Source organism: Euphorbia lathyris, chromosome 5, assembly GCF_963576675.1.
Source record: "Euphorbia lathyris chromosome 5, ddEupLath1.1, whole genome shotgun sequence".
NCBI lineage: Eukaryota > Viridiplantae > Streptophyta > Magnoliopsida > Malpighiales > Euphorbiaceae > Euphorbia > Euphorbia lathyris.
In genome coordinates this window covers 56,723,391-56,746,923 of record NC_088914.1, presented here as the reverse complement: position 1 = coordinate 56,746,923, position 23,533 = coordinate 56,723,391, and the positions used below count along the sequence as shown (strand labels likewise).

The following is a 23,533-nucleotide window of genomic DNA, read 5'->3' as shown; positions in this document are numbered from 1 at the left end:
AAGATAACACAAGTTCTATTTTGGAAGATGATAAAGTGAGAATAGAATATTTTCATAGTCATCTAAGTCGCACTCTTGAAGCAATAAGGTGAGTATTATAAATTACAAAAATAAAACAATAATGGTGATTTTGTTGATAAAAAAATGAAATGATGACTTGAACAGGCTTGGAGTAAACGTAAAGGGGTACATAGCATGGTCGTTTTTAGACAATTTTGAGTGGACAGCTGGCTACACAGCCAAATCTGGAATAGTTCATGTTGACTTCAAAAATGGATTCAAAAGATACCCAAAACAATCATCATTTTGGTTCAAAAAATTTCTTACTGTTACTAGTATAGAGTAGCTTACGTGGCTCTCTTCTTTTATTTGTTCAATGTACACAACATAAATTAATAAGCATAATAAAGTATTCCTATTAATATGGGTTTTCCTAAGGATGATGTCTAATTGCATCATTCAGTTTATTTTAGCTTCTTCTAATGACAATCAACCTTCTTTTATTTCCTCATATTTCACTCAATTGAACAAATTTTGAGAAGAAATGGCCTTTACCTTCTTGTACATATGGTGAAGCTAGTTATGTCAATGAGTAATGTTTCAAAACTATTACCTATCTAAATTGGTTAAAGAGTGGTTTCAAGAAGAAAATAATTTAGCTAAAGCATGAGATTTTGTCTTTCTTATAATGAAAATAGTAATGACATATGTGAAAGATCAACTAATGGAAAACAAGAATGGGGGATGTTCTAAAAAGAATTGCAAAAGTACTTCATAAGGAAATATGTCTAGAAGATTCAAACTAGAATATATATGGTGTGGCCGGTGTGTCAGCCATGTGTTTTGTCCAAAAATCAATTTTTTTTTACTATTTAGAAAACTCTTTGCTAATACGAATTCATCTCATGGACCAAGCCTTTAAAGCATCATTTATTTTAATTTATAACCATATGAATTAGAACTGTAGTAAAATATGATAATATTATTGTTAATATATATCTGCAAGCACATAATAGAGTTCTATTGTAATTAATATACTTCACTCTTATCATCATCTTTAGGGTTTTGTAATTAGAGTAAGACTAGGTCTCTTCCTGTATAAATTGATAACTCTCTGTAACCCTAATCACTGAGAAATACAATACTCAATTACAACCAGTATTTCATTATAACATGGTATCAGAGCTTTAACACAAACGTGATAGCCGACCTAATTTTATTTCTCTTTTACTCACCTCTTCACCGTATCCCTGCTTCCTAATTATTCTTTTTCTTTTCCTCAAACCTTCCTTTGTTTGCCTAGCTCCTGCTTCCTAATTCATTTATTTATTCACTCCTTTTTTTTCTTCTTTTGCCGCCCAGCTCCTACTTCAATTTTATTTTCTTCCTACAACCTTCCATTCCTCCCTTCCCTCAAAATCCAACATCATGGTTAATCCAATCCTAGGCCTCAACAATCCGGCATCTTCCCAACCCTCCACCACGGCACCGGCCGATTTCACCTTTCCTGCTTCATCGAATCCTACAACCATGAACCCTCCTGTCTCAGTCGAAAATTCCGGTTCTAACTTTCATGATTCGGAATTTACCATGGTCACTGACTCTACAAACTCTCAGTCACCGATTCACAGCGCCATGCCGACGCTGGTCCGAACTCAGGCACCTATTCAATCCGCCCCGGTGTCCCAGACAGTACTCACAATGCCAATCACGGCTGCCTCTTATCCCGTGACTGATTCATATTATTTTAAGCCCTAGAATTCAAACTCTCCTCATCACCCTGTCTGTCCTGGTTCGCCTGTCTCTCATAGCATGCCTCCCTTCAACTCCAATTTTCGTGCTCCTGGTGCAAATTTATTTGTATCCCCAACTGCCCAGTTCACTGATCCTCTACCAACCACTTACCCTATTCCATCTGCTTCTACTCATATTCCCCAATTTTCTGAGAAACTCAATTCAACAAACTACAGAGTCTGGAGAGAATATATTGTGGCTGCTCTCCAAGCTATGGGGGTCTTTGATGCTCATTGTGTGGGAAACTCACCGCCTCTTGCAAAATTTATTCCACGGGCTGCTGGAATTGATTACACCAATCCTGACAACTTCATCTTCAATCCTTCTTACTATCAGTGGGCACAACGTGATCATCTCACTCGCGCCACAATCCTTATGTCGTTGTCTGCAGAAGTTGTTCCTACTGTCACCAATCTGACAACTGCAAGGTCTGTTTGGTTTGCACTTGAGCGCACTTATGGTTCTATTTCAGAAAATAGACGAGTTCAGCTGACCATTGAACTCAATGACTTGAAGAGGAATGATTTACCTATGGCCACATACCTTCAGAAAGTCAAAATTCTAGCTGATGAATTAACTGCAGCAGGTACCCCTGCCAGTATGACTCAGGTTATTGCCTCATTGTTCAAACACCTTGGGTCTGAATATCATGGTGTTCTTACTGCTCTTAATATCCGTCGTGGTGCTCCTGTTGAATGGTTTGAGATCTATGATGAACTAATGCGTCATGAAATCTTACTTCGAAGTGCGGATCCTGTACCCATGGCAAACATGTCCACCAAAACAAATGATGATCACTCCTATCAGTACAAAGGAAAGAAGAAATGCAGCAGCTGTTATCTGTGTGGAGACACACGTCATTGGGCGGATCGTTGCACGCTCAAACGACAGAACAAAGGCCCTGGTTCTACATCTCAAGGCTCCTCTCGCCCGAACTCAGGGTGGAGACGCCCCCTTAGGCCCATACGCCCACAAGCAAACATGACTTGGACTCAGGGTTCTGTTGATAATGCTTCGTTCGACACATTTGATGGCACAGATCAACCCTGGTATCCGGATACTGGTGCTACACACCACATGACAAACAATGCACACCATTTGAATCAATATGCACCTTATGAAGGTTTTGACACCATTCAGTTTGGTAATGGTCAAGGTTTGCCAATTTCTCACTCAGGCACCTCCACAGTTTATAAATTTAAGCTTAAAGATGTTTTGCTTGTCCCTAAACTCACCAAATCTTTGCTTTCTGTTCAAAAATTTACTCGTGATAACTCATGTTACTTTGAATTTTGGCCCTCTCATTTTTTGATAAAGGATCAGGTCAGCAAGGAAATCCTCTTGCGAGGCCCGAGTAGAGATGGACTGTACATGCTACCCAGTACATTGAAGCAAGCATTGGTGGGTGAGAAGATCCCATATTCCCAATGGCATGCTCGTCTTAGTCACTGTCATTCTCGCAACGTTCAACAAATCATCACACAAAACAATCTTCCGGCCTCCAAGTCTACTTCTGTGTGCTGCTCATGTCCTCAGGGCAAGCTTTCTAAGTTTCATTTACCTTCTGTTTTTCGCAAAAGTACCTCTATGTTTGAGTCTATACATTCTGATGTTTGGGGACCTGCTCCAGTTCAGTCTGTCTTAGGACATCGTTATTTTGTTATTTTTATTGATGAATTCACTAGACTTAGCTGGATATTCTTTATCAAAAATAAAAGTGATGTTGCATCTATTTTTTCTCAATTCTATGCCATGATTGTGTGTCATTATTCTGCAAAAGTTAAGAATTTTTATTCTGATTTTGGTGGTGAATTCCAGAAATTACGTTCATTTTTTGCTCAAAATGGGATTGTTCACAAAATTGCTTGTCCACACACACATGAACAAAATGGTATATCTGAACGTAAAATCCGTCATGTGGTAGACACTAGCTTGACACTCCTTGCTCATGCGTCTATTCCGTTGCAATATTGGAATTATGCTATGAGTCACAGTGTACGTCTAATTAATCTGCTTCCAACCCATGTACTTCAAAATGTCTCGCCTTATTTTAAAGCATTCAATAAAAATCCGGACTTCAAAAAATTACGTGTCTTTGGGTGTGGTGTGTTCCCTCTCCTCCGTGCTTATAATCGACATAAATTTGATTTCCGATCCCGTCTTTGTGTCTATTTGGGAGACTCACCAAATCACAACGGTTATATCTGTCTCGAGATCTCCTCTGCACGCATTTACTTCTGCAAGCATGTCACGTTTAGAGAAGAAATTTTTCCGTTCTCCACTGCCTCGATGAGCATGTCATCAACAAGCACTTCACCCGTCAATGCGTCGCTCCCATCCCTACTCGGCCCTCCACCAGGTACTAATATTCTTGCTCATCCCTCAATCACTAATATACACACTTCTCCACACATTATAAATAATAATACCTCAACAAGCCGCTTGCATAGTGTCCCTCCTAATATTCAGCCTGTCAAAAATTCAAAAAATCTTATCCATAATGCTACGCCTCCCATCTCTTCAAAAAATAATGTTTACAGTCCCTGTGCAAATTCCAACATCACTCCCATACCTTTGGGTCAAAGACCTAATAGTTGTCAACCTCTCTCATCATCATCACCACATGCAATTACTACCCCATCCTCCTTAAACATTAACCAATCTCCACCCATTCCTTTGTCCTTGGTGTCAGCCCCTACCACAAATAACTACCCCACTACCACTCATCATGTCCCACCCACTTTCCCACTTTCTCTCGCCTCCCATAATTCCAACCTTGGCACTCACTCCTCTCTCACCTCATCCAATTCGCCTACATCACCTCTTCCCCTTTCTCTCACCTCACACAAACCCACCACCACCAATAATACTTTCCTCTCCAGTAATTCGCCTGCCTCCCCTCATCCCTCTTCCCCAACCTTGCTAAATCGCACTGACCAAACACCATCCAGCACAACATCTTCCTCAAATCCCATTTTTGCACAAAATTCCCCTTTGGTCCCTGCAGTTTCCACTCTCACAAATTCTTCCTCTGCTTCGACGAGCACAAACTTGCCTCCAACCCGCACTCATGCCATGCAGCTCAGACTCTCTACCAAGCATTCACTTGGCAAATTTATGGGACTTCAGGCCTCCAAGAGTGAACATTCTCCTGACCCCAGCTGTTTCTCTAAGGCAATCAAAAGCCAAGAATGGAGGGATGCCATGTCTGTTGAACTCAAAGCTCTTCTAGACAACAACACTTGGACACTTGTACCTCGGCCTCCTGATCGAAATATAATCATGTGTCGTTGGTTGTTTCGTACAAAGAGACGAGCAGATGGGACAATTGAACGCTTCAAAGCTCGCCTAGTTGCACGAGGATTTACACAACAGTCAGGACTCAACTATAAGGAGACTTTCAGTCCCGTGGTAAAAGCCACAACCATTCGTATAATTTTCTCCCTTGCTGCTGCTCACAATTGGACTATCAATCAACTTGACGTGTCCAACGCATTCCTTCATGGCAAACTTAATGAGACTATCTATATGGAACAGCCTCAAGGATTTCAGGATCGAGAGAATCCAACTCATGTGTGCCTTCTCCAAAAATCTCTATACGGCCTTAAACAAGCCCCGCGTGAGTGGTTCTTCCGTCTCAAGCAGTTTCTGTGCACTATCGGGTTCTCCATGTCTCAGGCGGACAACTCGCTGTTTACAAAATATACTTCATCAGATAAGCTATACATCCTCTGCTATGTTGATGACATTCTTGTCACTGGTACTAATGCTGCTCTTATCACTCAGACTATTCAAGCCATTGAAACTGAGTTTCCAATTCGCAACCTTGGCCGGGCATCCTACTTCCTTGGTCTTGAGATCACCTACAACAAACATGGCATTCATTTATCCCAAGCAAAATACGCCAGTGATATCATTGCTCGGGCAAAAATGACAGATTGCAAACCATGCTCTACACCAATGGCCACGACACCGAACTTGTCTCGCGAACATGGCACACCGCTTTCGTTAGGTGATCAGTATCGTAGCATCGTTGGGGCTCTTCAATATCTTACATTGACTTGTCCAGACATAGCCTACTCTGTCAACAAATTATGTCAATTTCTTCATTGTCCTACTGATGAACACTGGAAAGGAGTTAAACGTGTGCTTCGATACGTTCATGGCTCTTACACACATGGACTCTCTTTCTCTTCCCAACGAATTCAGGATATGCATTGTTATTCCGACAGCGACTGGGGTGGCTGTCCCGATGATCGTCGGTCCACCGGTGCATTCTGTATTTTTCTTGGTAACAATCTAGTCTCTTGGCACACTCGGAAACAACCAACCATTGCTCGTTCTTCAACTGAAAGTGAGTACAAAGCCGTTGCTAATGCTACTGCCGAACTGCTTTGGATTCAGTCACTGCTACATGAACTGCGTTTTCCCATTCCCCGCCCTGTCAAATTATGGTGTGACAACGTTGGCGCAATTTATCTCACTGTCAACCCGGTCTTTCATGCTCGTACAAAACATATTGAATTAGACTATCACTTTGTTCGGGAGCAAGTTACCAAGGGATTCTTATCAGTTCGCTTCATCCCTACTGACGATCAAGTTGCCGACATTTTAACCAAGCCGTTATCAAGTACTCGTTTTCTGTTACTAAGAAATCGTCTTCAACTCTGTACTCCGCTATCGGCTTGAGGGGGGCTGTTAATATATATCTGCAAGCACATAATAGAGTTCTATTGTAATTAATACACTTCACTCTTATCATCATCTTTAGGGTTTTGTAATTAGAGTAAGACTAGGTCTCTTCCTGTATAAATTGATAACTCTCTGTAACCCTAATCACTGAGAAATACAATACTCAATTACAACCAGTATTTCATTATAACAATTATCTCTATTAGTCTATTAGTGATGTCTCTCAATCCACACGGTGATCACGATCGGACTTGAAAAGACCTAAAACAATCAACAAACAGTTAGGGAGGGGCCGCTCAACTCAGTGATCTACTTTAAGGAAGTAAATTTGAAATAGTATGTGTTTGAAGAATGAATGCATACCTTATGGCGTTTGTCAATGGGCTATTTATAGAGATCTGAAAATATACCTGAGATTGAGTACCTTTCCACGTCTAAGTAATTAATTGGCTTTAGAGCCATTCCATTTTTACTTTTTCATAAGATTCGGTGTGTAATTTGGAAAAGGAGCATATCTTTGGAGTCCAGAATGCTCATTAGTTCATGTGTCCAGTTAGTTAAGCTTTATGCTAAAGTTTCTAGTTGATATGAGCCTATTTAAGGAGTCTCCTCCCTAGGGATTCATTGAACTTTAAGACTACAACCTTCGGGCTTTCCTTCTTGCAAAGGTAGTTTGACTATGGACATATACTTTTTCATCACCTCCCAACGTGCTTCAAAATTCCGGTGAACGGAATCCGGGTGGGGGTTTTTAAGCGAGAAAACAAGTGCCCAGAAAATTCTAAAAAAATTCCAGAAAATGTAAAACATTATTCAGAGAAACTTTAATTCTTGGATCGAAGCGGGATTTCTTACGATTTAGTCCCAATAAAAATTGTTCTTTAAGTTTATACATTTTACAGGCTTCAACAATATATTGGGTCAAAAGGTTTTATACTTTTTATAACCGACAGTTATGAGAATCAAGGGGTTTTAAGCTTTTTGTAACCGATGATGGGTATAATGAACATTAATCTTCTTTTAATTAGAGGGTTTTAAGCTTTGTAACAGATATGAGAATCAAAAGGTTTTAAATTTTTTGTAACCGACAAATATGGAATGAAATGATTTGAAGTTTCTTTATAACCGATAAATATGGGAAGGGTTGTATGATTTTTGTAACCGACGATGGAGGGGATGAACATTAATCTACTTAAAAAAATTAAGATTTTTTTATTTTTTTACCTGTAATTTTTATATCTAGTGTAATATTTTGTTATCAACTTTGTGTTTCACTATAATAGATTTTATAATTTTTACAACTCATCTATTGCTGACATGATATGTTCACATAATATGTTTTGAACTGAACTTTTATATATAGATAGAGATATGCGTTAGGGGCATAAGATTATGTACAAATTATTTAATGTTTTTAATAATGACGATCTATAAAAATGCATCTAAAAAATTGTTGGTATATGTGTGTGTGTTTTTCTTTGTAGTGATTTGGAGAACATTAATGAGGAAAGTTTTTTTAAGTTTTGGCAAATTAAATATTTAGTTATTAATGAGAAATATATAATAAGGGGTTTTATGTATCCAGATTATATTTATAAAAGAAATGCTTTTAATGAAGAATTTATTGTATCATCATTATTATTTTTCTTATTATAAAATAGTTTTGTTGTAATATTGTAATTAATTTTTTGCATAGAACCTGAAACCATGTCTATAATGTTAGTTGTTACAACTTACGGTAGACTTCCACTAATTGTGTATATAAGCATATACATTAACAATAATAAACATCAGTTGAGGTTTTCACTTGTTATAAAAAGAAACACATTCTTCAACATCTTCTACACGAACAAAATGTTTGATTTTGAAATTGAATTCAACAAGAAAATTGGATGTCTTGTTTACATAATTACCCATTTACTAGTTTCCACTATAGCTTGTGGGAATGAAAATAATATTTCAATTAATCAAGCAAGTTTTCCTGCATCCTTTGACTTTGGGATAGGATCATCTGCTTATCAGGTATATAACTAATTATAATATTCATTTTTTTAAAACCAAATATTCATTTTATTAAAATGTCATTATGTATTACTCCACATAAGTTTAATATTTTTTTTATTGAATAGTATGAAGGTGCAACAACTAAAGACGGGAGAGGACCATGCATATGGGATACCTTCATTAAAAAATCCTCAGGTTTCATATGTTTTTAATCAAACCTAAACTGCTCAAACTTTATGAAATGTATATATTTTTTTAATATAAAATTTGGATATGGTGCAGGTTTTGTAGCTGACCACAGTAATGCTAGTATTACCACTGACCAGTATCATAGATACAAGGTAGATATGTTGTTTTTATACGTCATAAATATATTTCTTATTTAATCTAATAACATACATATATACTTCACCAGGAAGATGTGCGTATACTGAAAGACATAGGTTTTGATATTTATAGATTTTCCATCTCTTGCTCTAGAGTTTTACCTAGTAAGTTTACCGTTATATATTTTTATTTATTAGCTATTTTGAAAAAAAAAATAGTTACTTTTTCTAACTTTATTTCTCTTATATTTTGTACAATAATTTAGAAGGAGGGCGACGTGGAGGAGTAAATAAAAAAGGCATCAACCACTATAATAAACTCATTAATCACATATTATCAAAAGGTTTAATAGCAATGTCTCTTTCCCTTATTAATATATTTTATTTACTTTGCAATTTTAAATAAGTAATACATTACTAATTTTAAAGCCTAATATTTTGGTTAGTTCTAGGAAACAATTTCTATTTCCATTTTGTGTATTAAAAAATTAAAATAGTTTTTTTTTCATTTCTTTTTGTAGTAATCATTATTATATATCGAATAAGTGCAAAATATTTTTTTACTAAAGATTATTATATTTTAAAATTTTATTTAAATTCAATAATATAAATACATTATTGTGATAAGAATTATTATTTATAAAATTATTAAAAACTATAAATAGTAAAATATATGAAAACCAAAAGAACATAATATATATACATACACACGTGGGAGTGACTAAGTAAAAAATAAGAAAAAGAATTAAAATATATGTGAATAGTGGTCGTATAAAGTATAAAATGTATTAGAGCATAAAATATGACAAAAAAAGTCTTATTTTCTAAATCCTCAATTGAGTAATTATACAACTAAACAAAAAGTCATGTCTTTCGATTTCTTTGAAAAAATTTCTTAGAAAATGGTCATCTTTTCCATAGCTAACAAACCTTAGACTGTGCTTTAATCTTTGATATATTTTCACTTTATTTGACAAATTTTGACACTTAAATTTTATAAATATTTTGCATAAAATATTAAGATAAACAAGAACTCATGTTTAAAGACTTTTCCATAAATTGACCTTTATTTCTTCCAAATGTCATTTAGAAGGAAACAAATATATTAAATAATGAATACTTGTTTATTTTGAAGGTATCAAACCGATTGTAACTCTATTCCATTGGGATCTTCCACAAGTTATAGAAGATCAATATCAAGGTTTTCTAAACCCTAAAATTATGTAAGTACAATTTTAAATATGTGTATGAGAAACGACTATTCATATTAATCTGCTTTAATTATTTGTGTGAGAACTCGTAATTCATATTGTCCTATTATATGACAGTGATGATTTTCGTGATTATGCTGAGTTGTGCTTTAATACATTTGGCGATCGAGTAAAGCTTTGGGTCACTATAAATGAGCCAATGATGTATGCACAACAAGGTTATGCAAGTGCAACGTTTGCTCCAGGTAGATGTTCAAATCGTTCAAGATGCTCTGCAGGTGATTCTAGTGTTGAACCATACATAGTAGCACACCATCTACTCCTTGCTCATGCTGCCGCGGTCAAACTATATAAAGAAAATATCAGTTGAAATCTATATTCATTCTGAATATTAATGTGTAAATAAAATAAATAATCATTTTTAAAATATAAATACTCGAAAAACTATAATTTTATAGCATAATTGATAATAATTTCCTTGTTTGCCAAAAAAAATCCTTAGAATGCAAGCATAAAGAGAAATCATAAAATAAATAATCCATTGTACGAGACTCTACTAATAACATCTTCATTATTTAAGTTATGGAAACCTAACATGCTTAATAGACTCAAAAACATAAAATGATAAAATATTTATTAATTTAATTAATTTCTTTCAATTAAAACTTTGTAGATTTCGCAAAAAGGTCAAATTGGAATTTCACTAAATACTAACTGGATGGTGCCATACTCAAATTCACAAAAAGACCAACTGGGAACAGATCGAGGTTTTGCGTTTACATATGGTTGGTATGTATGTATTTATTTTTATTTATGTTTGAATTTATATAAATATGGATATGTATATCAAAATAAAATAAAATGGAACTGAATTTACTTTTTTTGTTCTGTTGAAGGTTTATGGAGCCACTATATTCTGGATCTTACCCACTAGAAATGATTGTTAATGTGGGAAAAAGATTACCAAATTTTATTAAGGAGGAAACCAATACGATTAAAGGATCTTATGATTTCATCGGAATCAATTACTATACTGCGAGATATATTGCTGATACTCCTTGTCGAACTCAAAATTTGAACTACATCACTGACGCTTATATCGATATTAAAAGTATGTAAATCAACTTTTTTCTTCACTAAAATTACCTTATTATTTTCTAATCAAAGAAATTACTTACTTTAGGTGAACGAAATGGAATTCCAATTGGTCCTCATATAGAGGTATAATTTATAAATTAATATAAACCTTAAGTATCATAAAGTGACTTTTTTATTTATCATGCTACTCTTTATAAATAAAAAAGTCACTTTATGATACTTAGGGTTTATATTAATTTATAAATTATACCTCTATATGAGGACCAATTGGAATTCAATTTCGTTCACCTAAAGTAAGTAATTTCTTTGATTAGAAAATAATAAGGTAATTTTAGTGAAGAAAAAAGTTGATTTATATACTTTTAATATCGATACAAGCGTCAGTAATGTAGTTCAAATTTTGAGTTCGACAAGGAGTATCAGCAATATATCTCGCAGTATAGTAATTGATTCCGATGAAATCATAAGATCCTTTAATCGTATTGGATTCCTCCTTAGTAAAATTTGGTAATCTTTTTCCCACATTAACAATTATTTCTAGTGGGTAAGATCCAGAATATAGTGGCTCCATAAACCTTCAACAGAACAAAAAAGTAAATTCAGTTCCATTTTATTTTATTTTGATATACATATCCATATTTATATATATTCAAACATAAATAAAAATAAATAAATACATACCTACCATATGTAAAAGCAAAACCTCGATCTGTTGCCGGTTGGTCTTTTTGTGAATTTGAGTATGGCACCATCCAGTTAGTATTTAGTGAAATTCCAATTTGACCTTTTTGCGAAATCTACAAAGTTTTAATTGAAAGAAATTAAATAAATTAATAAATATTTTATCATTTTGTGTTTGTGAGTCTATTAAGCATGTTAGGTTTCCATAACTTAAATAATTAAGATGTTATTAGTAGAGTCTCGTACAATGGATTATTTATTTTATGATTTCTCTTTATGCTTGCATTCTAAGGATTTTTTTTGGCAAACAAGGAAATTATTATCAATTATGCTATAAAATTATAGTTTTACGAGTATTTATATTTTAAAAATGATTATTTATTTTATTTACACATTAATATTCAGAATGAATATAGATTTCACTTGATATTTTCTTTATATAGTTTGACCGCGGCAGCATGAGCAAGGAGTAGATGGTGTGCTATTATGTATGGTTCAACACTAGAATCACCTGTAGAGCATCTTGAACGATTTGAACATCTACCTGGAGCAAACGTTGCACTTGCATAACCTTGTTGTGCATACATCATTGGCTCATTTATAGTGACCCAAAGCTTTACTCGATCGCCAAATGTATTAAAGCACAACTCAGCATAATCACGAAAATCATCACTGTCATATAATAGGACAATATGAATTACGAGTTCTCACACAAATAATTAAAGCAGATTAATATGAATAGTCGTTTCTCATACACATATTTAAAATTGTACTTACATAATTTTAGGGTTTAGAAAACCTTGATATTGATCTTCTATAACTTGTGGAAGATCCCAATGGAATAGAGTTACAATCGGTTTGATACCTTCAAAATAAACAAGTATTCATTATTTAATATATTTGTTTCCTTCTAAATGACATTTGGAAGAAATAAAGGTCAATTTATGGAAAAGTCTTTAAACATGAGTTCTTGTTTATCTTAATATTTTATGCAAAATATTTATAAAATTTAAGTGTCAAAATTTGTCAAATAAAGTGAAAATATATCAAAGATTAAAGCACATTCTAAGATTTGTTAGCTATGGAAAAGATGGCCATTTTCTAAGAAATTTTTTCAAAGAAATCGAAAGACATGACTTTTTGTTTAGTTGTATAAATTACTCAATTGAGGATTTAGAAAATAAGACTTTTTTTGTCATATTTTATGCTCTAATACATTTTATACTTTATACGACCACTATTCACATATATTTTAATTCTTTTTCTTGTTTTTTACTTAGTCACTCCCACGTGTGTATGTATATATATTTTACTATTTATAGTTTTTAATAATTTTATAAATAATAATTCTTATCACAATAATGTATTTATATTATTGAATTTAAATAAAATTTTAAAATATAATAATCTTTAGTAAAAAAATATTTTGCACTTATTCGATATATAATAATGATTACTACAAAAAGAAATAAAAAAAAACTATTTTGATTTTTTAATACACAAAATGGAAATAGAAATTGTTTCCTAGAACTAACCAAAATATTAGGCTTTAAAATTAGTAATGTATTACTTATTTAAAATTGCAAAGCATAAAATATATTAATAAGGGAAAGAGACATTGCTATTAAACCTTTTGATAATATGTGATTAATGAGTTTATTATAGTGGTTGATGCCTTTTTTATTTACTCCTCCACGTCGCCCTCCGTCTAAATTATTATACAAAATATAAGAGAAATAAAGTTAGAAAAAGTAACTATTTTTTTTCCAAAAGAGCTAATAAATAAAAATATATAATGGTAAACTTACTAGGTAAAACTCTAGACCAAGAGATGGAAAATCTATAAATATCAAAACCTATGTCTTTCTGTATACGCACATCTTCCTGGTGAAATATATATGTATGTTATTAGATTAATTAAGAAATATATTTATGACGTATAAAAACAACATATTTACCTTGTATCTATGATACTGGTCAGTGGTAATACTAGCATTACTGTGGTCAGCTACAGAACCTGCACCATATCCAAATTTTATTAAAAAAATATATACATTTTTTAAATAATCATAATGTTTGAACAGTTTAGGTTTGATTAAAAACATATGAAACCTGAGGATTTTTTAATGAAGGTATCCCATATGCATGGTCCTCTCCCATCTTTAGTTGTTGCACCTTCATTGTCACGTCCGTGTTCAAAAATATCACTTATAATTTATATTTTAAAATCATAATGTTAATGCCTTATATCTATATGCACGTACATCTTTTCTTCCTAAAATGAAATTGGATCCAACTGGTGATTTACCAGTTTAATAAAAGTAAATCACCATATGCATAATTTATTCATTAAACAAGTCTTAATTAATTAAGTACTAACTACTGTTTTTAACCAAATTGTTAATTATTTTCATAGATCAAAAGTAGAGCCACTGTCTATTCATATCTAAATAAGTATGGTATGAAGGAGTTCTAGAAATATCTAAAAATTAAGATAGCAGTTCCTTATATCAATTTGAGCAAAAATGCATCAAAGAAACACTTAAAAAGCAACAAAAGAGATCCGGGTTATGATAGATATATATAATGGGATTATTAGAGGGGAGAGAAATTTTAATTTGGGGGAGATTGTTGTTGCACAAACTCAGAAAATAGGAACAGACCGAACAAAAATTAAATGGGCAGAGTCGCGGACAATGTCGCTTTCTTTAAGACATTCGTGGAACTGCCGGAAATTAGCAAATAGTATAAACTCTGGTCGCCTCCAGGATAAAACAGCCCTCTTAATTACGATTTTCTATTGCACCGTACAAAAATCGTTTCTGTAATACACGCTGTAACTTGCTAAGTTTTTGTAATCGAAAAGAAGAAAGAATGAATTCAATTGTATTTTCTGTATGCCAGTCTCACCTATTTATACAGGAAAAAAGAGCTGTTGAGCTCTGATTTCATGGAGAAGGTGAAGGAGGAAAATCAGGAAGACTGGGTTTGGAGAAGACACGTTCAGAAGAAGAGAGACGTTATGAATAACGTTCTGAAAGACTGAATCAGAGGCAATTAAATTTAATAAAAACCGAATTTAATAAAAAAATATTATTATTAATAATTTTTTTTCAATAAAAAATTATATTGTTCACACCACACCCAACCCAACCCGGCCCGGTTCGGTCGGACGGATGGCGCGTGTGTGTGGTCAACCAAAGAGATAGGTCCTCACCCTTTCACAAAAGTGGGTACCCCTTGGGGCACACCCCAAGCATGTGAGGACCTTCTTTATAAACATCTCCACCAAGTGCTTTGAAAGCAATGTGGGATGTTTTTCACTTGAGAAAATTTAAAGGCATATGAGTGGGCTAATTTTATAAATTCTAATTGGGCCAAGCCCAACAATCCCCCACTAGAATTTTTGAAATCGTTTTACTGAGCAGTTACATAAGGTCAGACATAAACAGAGGTATCTTTCGATTTGAACCTTTGCGTAGTGAGTATAGTTCAGATTTTACTAGAGTGACTCGTAGTCTTGAACTCTATCTCTGATGTATATCACGCCATAACCTTTTCAGAGTGTAGTTCTAGTAGCCCGTGCGTTTATGGCCATGCACGTCTATCCCGGTTTAATGAATGCTCTAGAGTTTTGCCCTAAACTCATAGGAAGCAGCCTCACTTCCACATTCATATAGGTGAGTCTATCAAAAGTACCCCTGTAGCTATGTACTTCACTCCAAATGGAGTATAGACTTCATTAAGAGTTTCTATTATCTCAACCTCAAATCGCTTCAGGATATTCATGCTTCAAATTGCATGATCTGACTCATATTACAACACAACTTGTTATTACCCATTGAACCTATTTCTTGGGATCTCCAGTCTATAGGTTGGGTTACCATTGTGTGTAACTCATCACTGTAGGGGCATAAGTCCCATACTCTTTGCCGTATTATGGACTTTCTCTCTAGCTAATCCTTTCGTCAAAGGATCGGCTAGATTCTCTTCTGAGCATATGTGATCCACTCTAACAGCTCCTTTAGTGAGTAGCTCTCTCACAGTGCTGTGCTTACGATGTATCTGTCGTTTCTTATCGTTGTAATAATGATTCTGAATCTTAGCAATAGCCGCGGTACTATCGCAGTGGATCAATACAGCTGGAATTGGTTTTTCCCATAGGGGAATCTCAGCTAACAGACTTCTCAACCAACCTGCTTCTTCACTAGCCACAGCTAGTGCAATCAGTTCTGATTCCATGGTTGATTGAGCTAAGATAGTCTGTTTCTTAGACTTCCATGAAACAGCACCACCAGCTATGTTGAAAATATAGCCACTGGTAGCCTTGGAATCATCTGATAAGGTATTCCAGTCAGCATCACTAAATCCTTCAAGGACTGCTGGAAACCTTTGATAATGTAATCCAAGTTTCATGGTTCTTTTAAGGTATCTCATGACCCTTTCTATAGCATTCCAATGCTCCACACTAGGTCTACTAGTAAATCTGCATAGCAATCCTACGACATACGCGATGTCGGGTCTAGTACAATCAGTGGCATAGCGAAGGCTGCCAATTATGCTAGCATACTCTGATTGTCTTACACTGTCTCCAGTGTTCTTAAAAAGTTTTATACTAGGGTCATAAGGTGTACATGCATGTTTACAATCAAAGTAGTTATATTTCTTTAGAATCTTCTCAACGTAGTGAGATTGATCTAAAGAAATTCCAGTTTCAGACCTAGTTATCTTTATGCCAAGAATGACGTTCGCTTCTCCTAGATCTTTCATGTCAAAGTTTTCACACAACATTGACTTAACAGCATTCACAACATGAATATTAGATCCAAAAATAAGCAAGTCATCAACATATAAGCAAATAATGGTGCAAAGACCATTTTCATATTTATAGTAGATACACTTATCACTTTCATTCACCTTAAAGCCATTTGAAATAATCAAGTTATCAAACTTTGCATGCCATTGCTTAGGTGCTTGTTTTAGCCCATATAAAGACTTATCTAACTTACATACCTTATGGGATTGACCAAAGACTACAAAGCCCTCAGGTTGATCCATATAAACCTCTTCTTCTAGTTCACCATTCAAAAACGCAGTTTTAGCATCCATTTGGTGCACCACTAGATTGTGCACAGAAGCAATAGCAAACAAAACACGTATAGACGTAATCCTAGTGACAGGTGAATAAGTATCAAAGAAATCAACATTTTCTCTTTGTCTAAAGCCTTTAGCTACAAGGCGAGCCTTAAACTTATCTACTGAACCATCAGGATTCAGTTTCTTCTTAAGGATCCATTTACAACCTATTGGTTTACAACCTGGTGGTAAGTCTACTAAGTGTCAAGTTTGGTTTGACTCAAGTGAGTCCATTTCATCATTAATGGCTTCTTGCCATAAATCAGCATCTAATGAGGTTAAGGCTTCTTGTATAGTAAGTGGATCCTCTTCTACTATGAAAGCGTAAAAGTCAGAACCAAAGTCTTTAGATACTCTAGGTCTCTTACTTCTCCTAGGTTCAGATTCCTCAATCTCTTTTTGTACTATAGGTCTAGTAGCAGGTATGCTACTCGATGATGCACCCCCACTATTTCTTAATTTAAAAGGAAATCTATCTTCATAAAAGTCATCATCATTTGACTCCAAGATGACTTTTGCATTCAAATCATAGAACCTATATGCTTTGCTATTCACAGCATATCCAATAAACACACATTCATAAGCCCTACTAGCAAGTTTGACTCTCTTAGGGTCAGGAATCCTAACATAAGCCAAACAACCCCAAGTTCTAAAATATGCAAGACTAGGTGTTTTATTTTTCAAGATCTCATAAGGAGAGATTTTGCTTCTGGATTTAGGGACCCTGTTTAGCACATAGCAAATAGTCAAAAGGATTTCTCCCCACCAATGTGAGGCAGCACCTGAACTAAGCATAATAGCTACTACAGATTCGGTAAGTGTCCTATTTTTCCTTTCAGCCTTTCCGTTCATTTCTGGTGAGTAAGGTGTTGTGGTTTCATGTATAATGCCATGTGTTTTATAGAAATCAATAAACAGGCTAGAACCATATTCTGTGCCTCTATCGCTACGAAGTCTCTTGACTTTCCTATTGTATTGATTTTCTATTTCAACTATGAACAACTTAAACATGTCAAACGCTTCACTTTTATTTTTCATAAGATAAACAAAAGTAAAGTCAGAACAATCATCAATAAAGGTTATAAAGTACCGTTTGTCATTTCTAGTCAACTTTCCATCTAATTCACATATATCTGAATGAATTAAATCTAGAGGTTCAGAATCCCTAACAACAGATTTATGAGGTGTTTTTGTGATTTTTGCCTGACTACAATAATCACATTTAAGAAATTCATTCAAATTCAATTTTGGAATTAATCCTAAGTTACTCATATTTTTAATGATACGCTTATTAACATGACAAAAACGAGCATGCCAAACATTAAAAGTACACAAGGAGTAAACAGAAGCATTCACTTTATTAACCTCAACATTCAACTTAAACATGCCTTCAGTAGCATAACCTTTTCCTACAAATACATTGTTCTTAGTCAAAGTAAATAAATCTGCTCCTATAGTCTGAGTAAAACCAGCCTTGTTGAGAAGATAGCCCGAAACCAAATTTTTCCTCATTTTTGGAGTATGCATCACATCTTTCAAAGTTAAGGTTTTTCCATATGTGAAGTTCAATTCCACACTACCAATTCCAGCAACAATAGTGGTATGGGAATCACCCAATAACACTTTCTTATCTTCGGTCACATCACTGTATGTTTTGAACATACTTCTATCATAGCAAACATGGCGAGAAGCACCAGTGTCTACCCACCACCCATCTGATCCACCTATGAGGTTGATCTCAGAAATCATAGCAACAAAGTTATGTTGCTCTTCAGTCGGGTTAACACTAGGAGTAGTGTTTGGCCTGTTCCTGCACTTACGTGCCATATGACCTGGTTTCCCACAGTTAAAGCATAGGAAAGCAGCATGATTTCTAGGTGGTTGTTGTTGTGGCCTATTTTGGTTCCTTTGAGGGTTCCAATTCAAATTAACTCGGGTGTTGCGGTTTTGGATTGGTTTGCGGTTCTGATTCTTAAAATTCTTTTGAGTGGGTTTCAGAACCGCAGTGGACCTTTTAGTGCTATTAGAAACAATAAGCACTTCCTCTTTTAAATCTTGTTTTCGAGCTTCCTCCTCAATTCGGAGGCGAGTAATCAAACTTTCCATCGAAAATTCTTTTGTTTTGTGCCTCAAAATATTTTTAAAATCTTTCCACGAAGGAGGCAATTTGTCAATAATGATAGCAACTTGAAATTGATCGTTTAAAGGCATACCTTCTGAAATAATTTCATGTGCTATCTTCTGTAATTCATGAGATTGAATTTTCACTGATTTGTCATCAGTCATCTGGAATTTGAGGTAGCGGCTTATAGCGTACTTTTTCGATCCGGCCTCCTCATTGCCATATTTCCTCTGCAGTGCTTCCCATATTTCTTTGGCAGATTTTTCTTCAGCAGTGTAATAATCATACAGATCATCTGTCAGCCCATTGAGAATATAGTTTTTGCACAGAAAATCATTTTCTGTCCATCTTTCAGCAGCACGAACAGCAGCACAAACATCTGCCTCATCACCATCTTCAGGAACAATTGGTTTTTCAGAAGTTAGAACAGAAGCTACCTTCTTTGTTGTGAGGTAGAACAGCATCTTCTGTCTCCATCTTCGGAAATGAGCTCCTTCAAATCGGAATGGTTTGTTGATCTCAGCAATCCCATTTGATTGTTCGGTAGCCATTAGCAGTGATTGAATCGTCTTAAAATTATTGTTGCACGAACTCAGAAAATAGGACCGAACAAAAATTAAATGGGCAGAGTCGCGGACAATGTCGCTTTCTTTAAGGCGTTCGCGGAACTGCCGGAAATTAGCAAACAGTATAAACTCCGGTCGCCTCCAGGATAAAACAGCCCTCTTAATTACGATTTTGTATTGCACCGTACAAAAATCGTTTCTGTAATACACTCTGTAACTTGCTCAGTTTTTGTAATCGAAAAGAAGAAAGAATGAATTCAATTGTATTTTCTGTATGCCAGTCTCACCTATTTATACAGGAAAAAGAGTTGTTGAGCTCTGATTTCATGGAGAAGGTGAAGGAGGAAAATCAGGAAGACTGGGTTTGGAGAAGACACGTTCAGAAGAAGAGAGACAATAAAAAATTATATTGTTCACACCACACCACACCAACCCAACCCGGCCTGGTTCGGTTCGGTCGGACGGACGGCGCGCGCGCGTGTGTGGTCAACCAAAGAGATAGGTCCTCACCCTTTCACAAAAGTGGGTATCCCTTGGGGCACACCCCAAGCATGTGAGGACCTTCCTTATAAACATCTCCACCAAGTGCTTTGAAAGCAATGTGGGATGTTTTTCACTTGAGAAAATTTAAAGGCATATGAGTGGGCTAATTTTATAAATTCTAATTGGGCCAAGCCCAACAGAAAGGGGTGCATTTAGGAATTTGGGGGAAAATAAAAAGAAAGGAGTTTCTCTCTCTAAGAAAGGGACCGTTCATCTATCTCAACGGAAAAAGAAAAATCTTTCATTTTTAGGAGACCCTTCCCACTCATTTCCATATTCTCCATTGATGCTTATAGAACAACCAGGTTATTGGTTTTTGTGGTCACTGGCATTTGAATATGTCTTTCTCTCACCATTGCCGAACGGTTTTCTGAGGTTTTCGCTCAAGGTTCTCTTACTTTGAAGAACTTTCAGACTATTTCACTTAGGGAAAACGGAGCAACTTACTCCGATTTACACTTCCGGCGGGGTTTAGCAGAGGTTCCAACCCTCCCAAAGGGTTAATGGTTATCGGTTATATCCTCGGGACTCCTAATGGTCCGATTAGAACATGCAACATGATTTCCAAAGGTAAATTGTCTCCATTCACGAGTTCTATGATTTCTTCTTTTCTAAGATCTTTGCTTATAGTTGCCTAATATGTTATTATTCTCTGAATTCTTGGTATGTGGTTGTTCCGTTTGGCGTTCGGATTAAAATAGGAAGGAGGAGGAAGATGACCTCCTAGACTGGTTTTAAAATTTATTCTGCAGATTTGAGCTAGTTGGGATTTTTCCCCAAATTAGAGATAAATGTGTTTTCCAATGGTTGTTTTCTTCATTTATTTAAAATTGATAAAAAATGGTTCATTGTTGTTCCTGTTGTTTAAACTGGTTTCGTTTGATAGAAATCGTTTTATATTTGAGTTATTCCGTTTGTTAAATCGTTTTAGATTTGAGTTGTTCTATATGATTAAACTTGGTAAAAATCGTTTTAAAATTGAGATATTCCGTTTGGTAAAACTCGTTTTAGATTTGAGTTTTTCTATATGATTAAACTTGGTAAAAATCGTTTTAGAATTGAGTTATTCCGTTTGGTAAAACTCGTTTTAGATTTGAGTTTTTCCATATGATAAAACTTGGTAAAAATCATATCAGACTTGAGTTATTTTGTTTGATAAAAATCATATTAGGCTTAAGAGATTCATTTGGTAAAAAGAAATCGTGTTAGAGTTTTGCGGAAATCGGTTGATAAAATTATTCGTATAGTAACAAGAGTCTTCTTAGGTGTTTGAATTAGATTCTTTTGGTAAAAGGGTCATTTTAGAACTTGAGTTGGATTGATTTGGTTAAAAGAGCTGTTTTAAACGTGTTAGGTTGTTTTGCCTGGTAAAATGAGTTTGGCTAATTGCATAAAATTCATAAATAAATAATATGGATAAAATAAACGTAATACCTCAAGGTGATCATACTATATGATTTAATGAAAATAGAAGCTTGTTTGAATAGGTCACATGGATATTTCATTACGATAGAAGTAGGTTGTGCTGGATGAGAATTTATATTATAAGAAAGTGGAAGTTTTAGAAGACTTCTAAAATGAATTAATATGAGGTATTTTAGTGCCAATTATAAGAATTCTAAAGGATAAGATATGTGAACAAAAAGGAAGGAGAAATAGGGTCATTCCGAAAATGTGAGATTTCTGTACTATAAGAATTAAACAGTATAAATTGCAAGTCGTTGAGCTTGCATTATTTGAAGGAAATCGAAATGAGGTAGAACTAATAGATTGGTTACTTAAAGATTGGCGGAAGTATATTGAATAAGAGGATGTTCTTACTAGAAATAGTTTCTATCATGAATTAAAATATTTTATCAATGTAATAATGAAGTTAAGTTGAATATGAGAAATATAACCATATTAGATCATTTAAAACTCTAGAGAACTACGTGGCTTTGATTCCCTATTTGAAAATATTGGGATACGTAGGAAGCTTGATAATGGTATATTATCAAGTCCAAGCCAAATAGATACTTTAATTTAGAGAATTTAAGGAAAAATATTTATTTAAGTTTATTTGATTGTTAGATTAGACTAGTAAAGATACAAGTGTTAAAATTATCGTATTCGTGCGGTGGGACTAAATTTGTGATAGAAATATAGATTTTATAACATTATAGAGAGAATTGGAGTTTGAGAATAAAAGAACGATTAGAGAGCAAAAATAAAGGAAATTAGTTATAGTTCAGTTTGCCTTCGATCATGGTATTATATTAGGTATTTGTAACTTCTCTCTATCAGACCTGATGCCTTTTAGGGTCGGGTGTGACATTCATACTATTCAATAAAAAAAAATATTAAACTTACGTGGAGTAATACATAATGACATCTTAATAAAATGAATATTTGATTTTAAAAAAAAATGAATATTATAATTAATTATATACCTGATAAGCAGATTTTCCTATTCCAAAGTCAAAGGATGCAGGAAAACTTGCTCGATTAGTTGAAATATTATTTTCATTCCCACAAGCTATAGTGGAAATGTCACGTTCGTATCCAAAAATATTATTTATGATGTGAGATTAGACTATATAATATTTTCAAAATCATTGATTAACTAGTTAGGTGTTAAAAGTGTATATTGAGAGTTATTTCTATATCAAGATTTATATCAATTATTTAAAGTCATAAGATCAATTTGGAATTTATAAATTTGGATGATTACTATATTGTATTGGTAAATTTTAGAAATGTCAAAGTAAAATAAAAATAAAATAAACGACAACTTTCTTTTTAGTAGAAGCATAATGTCCTGAATTTTTTTATATATTCATTATATTTTATAATGCAAAATTTATTTTGTGAATTTTTATTTTTCATGTATATAGTATAAATTTATATAATGTGCATGTGTCACTTAAGATTAAATTTATTCTACATATATATATGGTATAAATTTTATATTATGCCAAGTAGATGGCATGTGTCATTTAAGAAATCAATGATCTAACATGTGTCATTAAAACATGAAATGTTATGGCATGTGTCATTTAAGAAATCAATATTATAGCATGTGTCACTTATGGAAACATCTTCATGGAAGTAAAAAAAAATCATTTTTAGAAAATGATTAAAAAGGAGAGATAGGGAAGTTTTTCAAAGGTTGTCTGGGAGAGGTATAAAAAATAGATAAATATTAGAAACCATGAATTACAAGAGGAAGAAAATTCATATCCTTCTTGCTTTTCTTCTTAAGAGGATTCTTGGTGGTGCTAAAGGATCATTCATTTTTTTTATAAAACCCAATCTTCTTAAATCTTTGTGGGGTTTAATTCCGTGCTTGTATACGGCGGTGGAGATCCGAAGTCTTTCACG

At 34.2% G+C, this 23,533-nt stretch overlaps 1 protein-coding gene across 1 annotated transcript; it reads left to right on the top strand.

The window, feature by feature from the left end:
- Positions 1–8,340: 8,340 nt before the first annotated feature.
- On the top strand, positions 8,341–11,146 carry LOC136229802 (beta-glucosidase 14-like). Its single transcript, XM_066018690.1, has 9 exons — positions 8,341–8,508; positions 8,616–8,685; positions 8,773–8,831; positions 8,906–8,981; positions 9,083–9,160; positions 9,952–10,039; positions 10,145–10,392; positions 10,699–10,816; positions 10,924–11,146. The coding sequence occupies exons 1-9, from the start codon at positions 8,341–8,343 to the stop codon at positions 11,144–11,146; spliced, it is 1,128 nt and encodes a 375-aa protein (XP_065874762.1).
- Positions 11,147–23,533: the final 12,387 nt, after the last annotated feature.

Coding starts and splice junctions, on each gene's coding strand:
- LOC136229802 (XM_066018690.1), top strand. CDS start 8,341: ATGTTTGATTTTGAAATTGAATTCAACAAGAAAATTGGATGTCTTGTT. Junction 10,040..10,144: donor TTTCTAAACCCTAAAATTAT/GTAAGTACAATT, acceptor ATTATATGACAG/TGATGATTTTCGTGATTATG. Junction 10,393..10,698: donor ACTATATAAAGAAAATATCA/GTTGAAATCTAT, acceptor TTAAAACTTTGT/AGATTTCGCAAAAAGGTCAA.